At 39.2% G+C, this 9,676-nt stretch overlaps 2 protein-coding genes across 2 annotated transcripts; both read left to right on the top strand.

Annotated features, from left to right (window-relative positions):
* Positions 1–762: 762 nt before the first annotated feature.
* On the top strand, positions 763–1,935 carry LOC134669468 (uncharacterized). Its single transcript, XM_063527049.1, has one exon. It carries the CDS (start codon positions 763–765, stop codon positions 1,741–1,743), a length of 981 nt encoding a protein of 326 aa, XP_063383119.1. The 3' UTR covers positions 1,744–1,935.
* Positions 1,936–4,730: 2,795 nt separating this feature from the next.
* On the top strand, positions 4,731–7,212 carry LOC134669217 (uncharacterized). Its single transcript, XM_063526731.1, has 2 exons — positions 4,731–4,859; positions 6,190–7,212. Exon 2 carries the CDS (start codon positions 6,198–6,200, stop codon positions 7,188–7,190), a length of 993 nt encoding a protein of 330 aa, XP_063382801.1. The 5' UTR covers positions 4,731–4,859; positions 6,190–6,197; the 3' UTR covers positions 7,191–7,212.
* The last annotated feature ends 2,464 nt before the right edge of the window (positions 7,213–9,676 follow it).

Genomic DNA, 9,676 nt, shown 5'->3' with positions numbered 1-9,676 from the left:
TACGATCACGTTTAAAACGATTACCCGCATAATACGCCGGTCCCTGCAACTTTAGGCCTGTTTTCATACATTTTTTCACGGTTAAGACGACTCGCGTCCCGCTTAATACGCCATCTAAAATTCCCGTTACGAACCATCTGCACGTTTGTGTTATTGCCATAACCATCGTAAGGTCGTATTGTTATGCAATACGCCGTTAGTCAACATTTTTTAATGTGTTTATTACCTAGGTACCTTAGGTTTTTTGTTTTGTCTAATATCTTTTGTCGGGTCCTTGTCGGCGTGAGAATGCTATGCCATCTACTTGACGGTCTGGACCACGGAGTGCAAGCTATCGCTCCCAGATTTTTATTTGCAGTTAGTTACTCCACGACTTTATAGTTGAGCCTATTGTTAGTGTACCTAATCTAGATTATTTAACCGCGTGTGAACCTACCCAGACTAAAGATATCATTCGCTCATTATCACCGCTGCGGTGTTTGTACATGAAATAATACTGGTTTTTATTTCACGTTTAATACGATTTCCCGTTTAAGACGCGTATTTTGCTAGGTCCCCTCAGAATCGTCTTAAGCGGGTTCTACTATAAGTATAGGTACGACTGGAATTTCACTCTGTCGAAGCTTGATTTTAAGCAAGCTTGACATGTCTTGTTTAAGGTAGTAAGCGACCTACGAGTAGGCGAGCAACTAACTTTTCCGGGAACCTTATTATCACAGTCTGTCACTTTCATAATTTATTTGTGTCGTTTCAGTGAGCAGGATGACCGCGTGGTTTTTGGTGGCGTGTTCCCTGCTGGCGTCCAGCGTGTCGGCCGCGCCCGCATCCGCTACCGCCTCCGCGTTTGCCACCGCTAGCTCCGACGCCGAAGTCCTATCTCAGTCCACCCTACTCCACACCGCGGATCATGACGTCACGAGTCTCGGGGTCCTATTCGGAGAAGGTGAAGAAATCGAAGATGAAGTTGTATTCTTTATAGAATCAGACGTTAACGAACGAGGAGAGAGAGTTGACTACGGCCTATACGCGTTGACTAAAGACCCCAAATCTAAACTAATTGTCTCAACTAAACTCTTGGACAGCGCCCGAGACATCGCTGTAGCCTCTTTAACGAAAGCTGCGTATTTCGCGACCAAAGACGGAATATACGTTTATGATAAAAAGAAAAACTCGGCGGAAAAGTACGGGTCGGTCAGTGACGATGTGATCTCGATCGCGGCCGAAAACGGTACCGGAGTGCTGTACTATTTGAACAAGCAGCATCAGCTCTACAAGGTGACCGAGGGCGGGCAGAAGTCAATAATCATCGATGCGGTCAAGAACGCCGAGCAGTTTACGCTTGACAACAAGGGTCACCTGTACTATTATACGACCGACAAAAAGTTCTACGTGTACGACGGACAGAGCGTGAGACCAGTTGAAGGCATCCATAGCAATTTGAACAAAGTGTGGTTCGTGAGTACCCCGCTGTTAGTGGAAGATTACTGTTTAGTGAACGGGGATGATGAATATTATCAGATATGGGGGAACGCAACCGCGGTGGGCACGGGGAGCAGTCGCGGGATGTTCGCCGCGAGCGCCCTGTCGGTCGACACCGGTTTCGTGGCGTACTTCGCGACCGACAGGAAGATCTACGAGTTCAACGTTTTAACGAAAGTCGTAGAAGGCCTCATGGCTGAACTGTCCAAAGGTTTAAAATCAATGCTGGAGAGCATCCGATCATCTTTTTCAGGCGACAACTAAGTAAGTACTTCACTTTATGTACCTACTGTTGTTGCCTGAGATGATACTTTATTACAGTATTCGCTTTTTGTAAGTGTAGGTACCTTTATGATCATACGTTCCTTTACATTGTTTCAAAACTAAATGACCATAGCATTCCTTGACAAAATCTTGTTCTTTTGAGTAACGATTTCTATATGTGATGAAACTTGAACCTAATACTTAAGTATGTTTAAGTTTGGGTTGTACCTGAGTTGTTTGTTAATAAATAAAATATTGAATTCAAAACATATTGTGTTCATTACTAATGCTTATTGCATTACATTACCTAATGAGAATTCTGACATTTTTTTTATCTAATCAATGAGTTTAAAGTTTAACAATAAACAAATACGAGTTGATTCCCGTAATAATCAATTAATTATTGCTTCTAAACTATGTACTTAAAAAAAGGTGCCTTATGTATCATTCAAATTCTATTACGAAGGTATTTCTTATGTCATAGCATATAGTAATATCAGTAAATAAAGAGTGGTAATCCCATATATACCTGTTTTCTTACGAAAACTCGAGTTATTTCGTAGACGACATCTAAAGTCAAGTAGTGGAACTATCAACTATCTTTGAAATATTCAGGGGAGTGTGGGTCATTGATAATAGCCGCCTGAGTCCCTGAGGCCTTTATAAAGGATTTAATCCAAATTGAATTTTGAATTAAAATGGAATACAAGAAGGTTCCAAATTCAAAACGGCAATAATGACAAGGGGGACTCTGGAGGATAGAGTAGAGAGTGCAAAGCATGCGGAAATTACGCCGTTGACGAATAGGGAGCCAGCCGAGCTGTGTGCGAAATGAGGACACGTGATCATATTTCCGAAGACAGAATACAGAATGTAAAAAAAAATTAAAAAATATTTATTGTACACAAAGGATTTAGGAAGAGATGAGAAGAGAAGAGAAGAGAGAGAAGATGAAGCGGATACAATTATTAAGGAGATGGTCTAAATTGTTAAGAAGTTATTCGTTTAAGTCCAGATAACACATCACCATAGTCGATAATGGTAAAATCAAGGTGTTAACCAACACTGTTTTGGTTTTAACTGGCAAGAAGTGTCTGAGCCTGTTAAGTGTGTAGCTGCTGCGCACATCTCCGCGCAGGATTGTCTGCGCGGTAAAGAAAAGTCTGCGCAACGTGTCAAATAGAATTGTCATTAAAAAATAAAACACAATCTCAAGTGAATTTACATGTTTTAATTTCGGCCCTTAAAGTGGTGGCAGAGCAGCACCCAGCCTTCTAAAAACATGTCTTCTGATAACGAAACAACCGAAAAGTTCGAACCTGCAGTTTCGAGCCCCATTGTAGAGCTCTCAGGTATCGCGACCAACATTCGTATCCCACCAATATGGCGCGACCAAATAAGACTGGTTTGTGCAATTTGAATCTATCATCGCCCCCCTCAAGAAGGGCGACCAGGCAATGTACGAACTCGCAATAGCAAAACTAGAACGTCAGGATCTGGACGAAGTAAGCGACATTTTACTAAAACCACCTGAAACTAACAAGTACGGAACATTGAAAACCCGATTGATTACCGTCTACGAGGAGTCTAAAGAACGTAGTCTGCAACGTCTTTTATCGGAAATGGAGCTCGGCGATTTAAAGCCATCTCAGTTACTGCAACAATCGAAGGTTCAGCGTCATACTTACAGCAACGTCGGATGTTTCACACCGAGCGCACGGTTCCAACATATACATACCGACCTCGTCGGTCCTTTGAGTACTTCATCGGCTGGACACCGGTATTTACTCACAATTATAGACAGGACAACGCACTGGCCAGAAGCAATACCCATTCGAGATATAACTGCCGAGACGGTGGCTAAAACTATATATGAAGCTTGGATCGCACGTTTTGGCTGCCCATCAACCATAACAACTGATCAAGGCCGTCAATTCGAAAGTGAACTTTTTTCATCTCTGACCAAATTACTTGGTATCGAAAGAGTACGCACAACAGCTTTTCACCCAGAGAGCAATGGTAAAATCGAACGCTGGCATAGATGCCTAAAGGCAGCCCTTATGGCGCGGCTGTGCGATCGAGATAAATGGGTCGAAGAACTCCCCACTGTCCTGCTTGGACGACGCTCAGCACTGCGCAGCGACTCTGGCGTCAGTGCAGCCCAACTTACATATGGCTGCTCACTCCGTTTGCCAGGCGATTTCATTTCATCATCCACTTCTGTAAATCCTGTCATAAATTTTGATTACGTCGAACAACTTCGGCAAATCATAAATGATCTCAAGCCTACGCAAAAGGTACACTCTAGCAATAGAAGGATTTTTGTGCATCCTGATTTGCAAAATTGCGAAAATGTTTTCCTGCGTGAAGATGTAGTGCGCAAACCGCTACAAGCTCCATATAAAAGGCCCTATCCAGTACTGAAGCGTAGTGATAAAGTTTTCACAATACAATTGCCAGGACGGGTTGTCGCAGTATCCATTGACCGTTTAAAGCCCGCCTATACAGTGAATTTGAGTGAACCTGGCAATGCTAATGAACCTCCAGCAAAGTGTACTCGGTCAGGCCGATCTGTCAGGCGACCAGTACGCTTCGCTTGAGGGGGAGCCCTGTAGCTGCTGCGCACATCTCCGCGCAGGATTGTCTGCGCGGTAAAGAAAAGTCTGCGCAACGTGTCATATAGAATTGTCATTAAAAAATAAAACTCAATCTCAAGTGAATTTACATGTTTTAATTTCGGCCCTTAAAAGTGCATGAAGGGTGCCAGTAATCATCCGACTCGTCTCGGCAACCTGCGGCCTCCAGCTCAGAGTGCAGTCCACGTTCTAGGGTCAACACGAACTAGTGACAAGGAGGCCAATAAGAACGTACATTCTGATACCTAATTATATCATTTTGTTATCATTTGGGGATATACAATCTAGGTATATTCGAGACAGATAAATACAACTGCAGATGACGACAATGTCTAGTTATATCTACACGAGAGCACACACACGTTACGTCTGTTCAAGTGCAGTGATCCTCCTTTTGGTATAAATCTTCTTTAAAAGCAGTTTTTCCGTGCGATCATTTCCGTGCGATCGATCCAGGATTGGAAGCATTCTAATCATCAGGTAATTATGCATTCAGTACATATGTACGGTCAGGTGCAGGGAAAAGTAACCAGCATGGTATTGCTAACTGTACTTACGTAAATATTTAAAATTCATCTACATATATGTATGTAACTTAACGATTTAAATAATATAGGTAGGTACATTTAGAGTAGAGTTGCTAAAAATGTTCTGAAAATAAGCGGGTGCCATATCATTCGATAGTTCTTTGAATATTAATTTACCAAAAATGGTGTTTTGAATTTTTCAATAGTTTTAGAAAATAGGCGAGGTCCAACAACTTCACCGGGTTTTGTAAGAACTCGGATTTAGTAACTATCACTTAAATATATACCTTATACAAGTAATTTGATATTTTACTGTATTTTTCATTGTATTTGATTTTTTTCTTTTGATGTTTGTTATTAATTTTGACATTATCGGTGGTGTAATGTTCAATATTAATTATGTTTGCATGCATTGTTCTTTGTTTTGAATGAATGAAAACATTTATTTTCAGGCAACTATTGGCCCATAGATAAATACCTTACATGTTTTATGTACAAATAAACGATTAATTTATTGAATGATTGAATGCTCTGTTTAAGAGATTAGGTTTGGTCAAGTGGTAATTTATAGGTAATTTAATATTTATGCAAATGATATACCTAATTACCTATACTATATAGGTATGTTACAGAGAAGGTGCTATTTACATACGTAATAAAACAATGGCAGAATGTTTACATACCTAAAGTTATTGTACCTACAGTTAACTGTAAAAATATGGGTGTATCAACTTATTCAAAAATATCCCATAGTGCCTAATTCGCTGACATAAGAGCTATGGGACATATTTTTGAGATGATTTGTGCACCCATATTTTTACAGTTGACTGTACATACAATAAATTAGTACGTAACTATGTATACATACATGCCGGCAAAACAAACTACTTACACATCATCCAATACTGTAAAAGGTCATTTAATCGATAACCTGTGTAAAAATATCAACAAACAAGTTTCCAAGAATTACTTGCAAGGAACGTTTTCCTTATAGGTATCAAATTATTTATCTTTATACCTATTTTAAGCCATGCTTTGGGTTGTGACTTGAATCATCTTAAAATACAATATCTCTTATTTGCAACTTTTTGCCAGATAACTTTTGAACTACACACTTCTTCTTCCTTGTCGTATCCTCATGGCTGAGGGACGTGACGAATGTGGACACTTTTCACCAGCGCTCTCCGAACCGCCCTCTTGGGCCCAGTGCATGCTAGCCTGCAATGTGGCGTTGTACACTACTGGAGTTAAAAGTAAATTTTTTGTCACATTCCAGATATAAGAAAGCAGTATGATAGTGAAGGTGTTGAGTGTGGCGTGTTGCCTGTTAGCAGCCCACGTGTGGGCCGCGCCCACCAGCCCCAACGCACCTGCTATCACCATCGGTAGCATCACCAATGACATCATCTCCCAGTCCACCCTTCTCCATACCGCTAACCATGACGTCACGTGCCTCGGGGTTCTGTTTGGAGAAGATAAAGAAATCGAAGACAAAGTTGTATTCTTTATAGAGTCAGATGTTAACAAACACGGAGAGAGAGTCGACTACGGTCTATACGCGTTGACTAAAGACCGCACACATTCTAACAAAACGATCTCAACTAAACTATTAGACAACGCCAGGGACATCGCTGTAGCCTCCTTAACGGAAACGGTGTATTTCGCCGCCAAAGACGGGATATATGTTTACAATAAGAAGAAAAACTCAGCAGAAAAGTACGGATCCGTCAATGACGAAGTCATCTCGATCGCGGCAGAGAATGCCACTGGAGTGTTATACTATGTGAATAAGCAACATCAGCTCTATAAAGTAACCGAAAGAGGACAGAAAGCTACTATCATCGACGAGGTTAAAAACGCGGATCAAATAACCGTCGACTACAAGGGGTATCTATACTATTATACTGTCGACAAAAAGTTCTACGTGTACGACGGACAAAACGCGAAACTAGTTGAAGGTATCCCTAGTAATGGAAATAAAGTATCGTTCTTGAGGACTCCGGTACTGGCGGGAGACTACGGTTTAGTGAACGTTGACGGCGAGTACTACACGGTAAACGGAAAGGACGCGTCGGCGCATGCAGCGGGCCGCGGCGGCGGTTCCTTCGTCGCCAGCGCAGTGTCATTCGAAACCGGCCTTGTTATGTACTTTGCCGTCGACAAGAAGATCTACGAGCTTAACATTATAGAGAAAGTCGTCGAAGGCGTGATAGAAGGACTGTCCAGGGGACTTAAAACAATGATGGAGGAGATGCGAAATGCGTTTAATTCGTTTGATTTTTAGGAGATCTTAAGTACTTGACATTTCCACATGTGGTAATAGGTACAAACCTAGAAACTTAGCTTTGTTTTCTACCGTTCCGATATTTGTTACCTGAAACGACATTTTCCTGTTGTTTAGGTACTTTTCGAAAGTATGCCTTTACATAGATTTACTACCGTCCTCTATGAGGTCTCGTACGTAGAGATTTATTCTATTACCTACCTAATGAATTAAAATTTTATAATGATCATTTTCATTTTCGCAATTTATTATCATATCAAGAAAACCGACCGATTGATGGACGGACAAACAAAAACCAGATTCGTAGTCATGAACATGTACATAATATATAAGACAATAAAACTGCAGTGAGTAGGTAATATTCCAATGTTTAAATGCTCTACGATTTGTACCTACACAATTCGAAACAATTTATTTTAATTTACATAATGGAACTTAAAACTCTTTTATTTTAGTATTAATTTTAATTTCTTTGTAGTTTTAGTTTATTTTAATAAGTTATTTTATATTCAATCCCACCAAAAACATAAATGTAAAAAAGGAGAGCCAAGTTCAATACAAAAATTATGCTTGGCTGTGGGGCTCGCCGCAAAAAGAATGGAGATCTAAATGAGTGCCACTGCCAAGTTCTATGCAAAATCCAAATATGTATTTATAGGAACAAAATAACATTATAAACAAGTATTAAACTCTATTTCCTTGCTTTATTGGATACCTATAAAAATTGCTGTTATTTAAAAAAAATGTGAGATCTTAAAGTAGGTTAGATTTGACTTGTCCAGTTTTCATTATATCAATCATTTCATATATATTGTAATTCTGATAAAACCTGGCCAAGCCAAATCTAACCTACTTTAAGATCTCACATTTTTTTAAATAACAGCAATTGTTATAGGTATCCAATAAAGCAAGGAAATAGAGTTTAATACTTGTTTATAATGTTATTTTGTTCCTATAAATACATATTTGGATTTTGCATAGAACTTGGCAGTGGCACTCATTTAGATCTCCATTCTTTTTGCGGCGAGCCCCACAGCCAAGCATAATTTTTGTATTGAACTTGGCTCTCCTTTTTTACATTTATGTTTTTGGTGGGATATCAATACTTTTTGTAAAGAAAACTAGGCAGGTATTGAGATTTAATGTTTTTTCTTGTGTTTCCGCTGTATGGTTTTTACTTCTGTTCTTTGTATAATTATGTGGTACCGCGCGCCGCCGACGACACACCGTTGGCCGGTTGTTTAGAGCGTATTAAAAGTTTTTTGTATGGGGACACCACTTATTTTTTGACTAAACTTTATTTTAATATAGCAAATATAATAATACATATATTGGGGTAGTTTCAAATATCTGCTTGTAACGGTTCCAACGCTACAATAAAAAAATATTTTTTTGTATGGGGACCCCCCCTATTTTTTAACTTTTTTTTATTTTTAGATTTTTTCCTACGCTTACACACAATAACCGAGCTGGATTCCAAATTTCATCCTTCTAGGTCATCTGGAAGTAGGTTAGGTTTAGGTACTTGTATCAGTCCCAATAAAAAATGTTTTTTTTGTATGGGGACCCCCCCTATTTTTAAACTTTATTTTATTTTTAGATTTTTTCCTACGGTTGCACGCAATAACCGAGCTGGATTCCAAATTTCATCCTTCTAGGTCATCTGGAAGTAGGTTAGGTTTAGGTACTTATATGTCAGTCCCAATAAAAAGTGTTTTATTTGTATGGGGACCCCCCCTATTTTTTAACTTTATTTTATTTTTAGATTTTTTCCTACGGTTACACACAATAACCAAGCTGGATTCCAAATTTCATCCTTCTAGGTCATCTGGAAGTAGGTTAGGTTTAGGTACTATAAGTCATAAGTCAGTCTTAAAATTTACGACTTTTTGACCTTCATACCTTTATAACCGTTTGAGTTAGCTTCATGAAATTTGGGCTTCTAGATATCCTTATGGATATAATTAAACACACGTAGTTTTATGTGTTTACGTCAAAGATGTTTTGAGTTATAGAAGGGTCAAAAGTGGCACCAAGTGGTTCGTGTAATATTACACTCGGCGCTGGCTAGCCAGTTCCTTTGCTTGAACTTGGCTTGACACACTGCCGCGTGTCTAGATATGTTATACATAGATAGTTTCTTTACAATAAAATATATCTGATACCGAGTCATGGAACTTTGATTAATGTACAAAAGTAAATTATGTAGTTACAATATTATAATTATGTACCTATTTGAGTAAACACGAACAATAATTTAGTGTAATTTCGCACTATTAAACTCGTTCGGTAAATTTAGCTTAAAATTTGAATATTGCACTAATTGTACTATGTATATGTACAACCGAGTCAGTTAGCGGGGTAATCAACGCATCTGGGTCATACCGGGTGTGGCCTGTAACACGAGCAAATAATTAAAACATAGATTGTACTCCTCAAACGATGACGCTTTTGTTCAACAACTTTTAAAAATTATGAAGTAATTA

This window comes from Cydia fagiglandana, chromosome 12 (genome assembly GCF_963556715.1).
Source record: "Cydia fagiglandana chromosome 12, ilCydFagi1.1, whole genome shotgun sequence".
Classification (NCBI taxonomy): domain Eukaryota; kingdom Metazoa; phylum Arthropoda; class Insecta; order Lepidoptera; family Tortricidae; genus Cydia; species Cydia fagiglandana.
The sequence above is the reverse complement of the archived record's forward strand: the minus strand, read 5'-3'. Positions and strand labels throughout refer to the sequence as shown.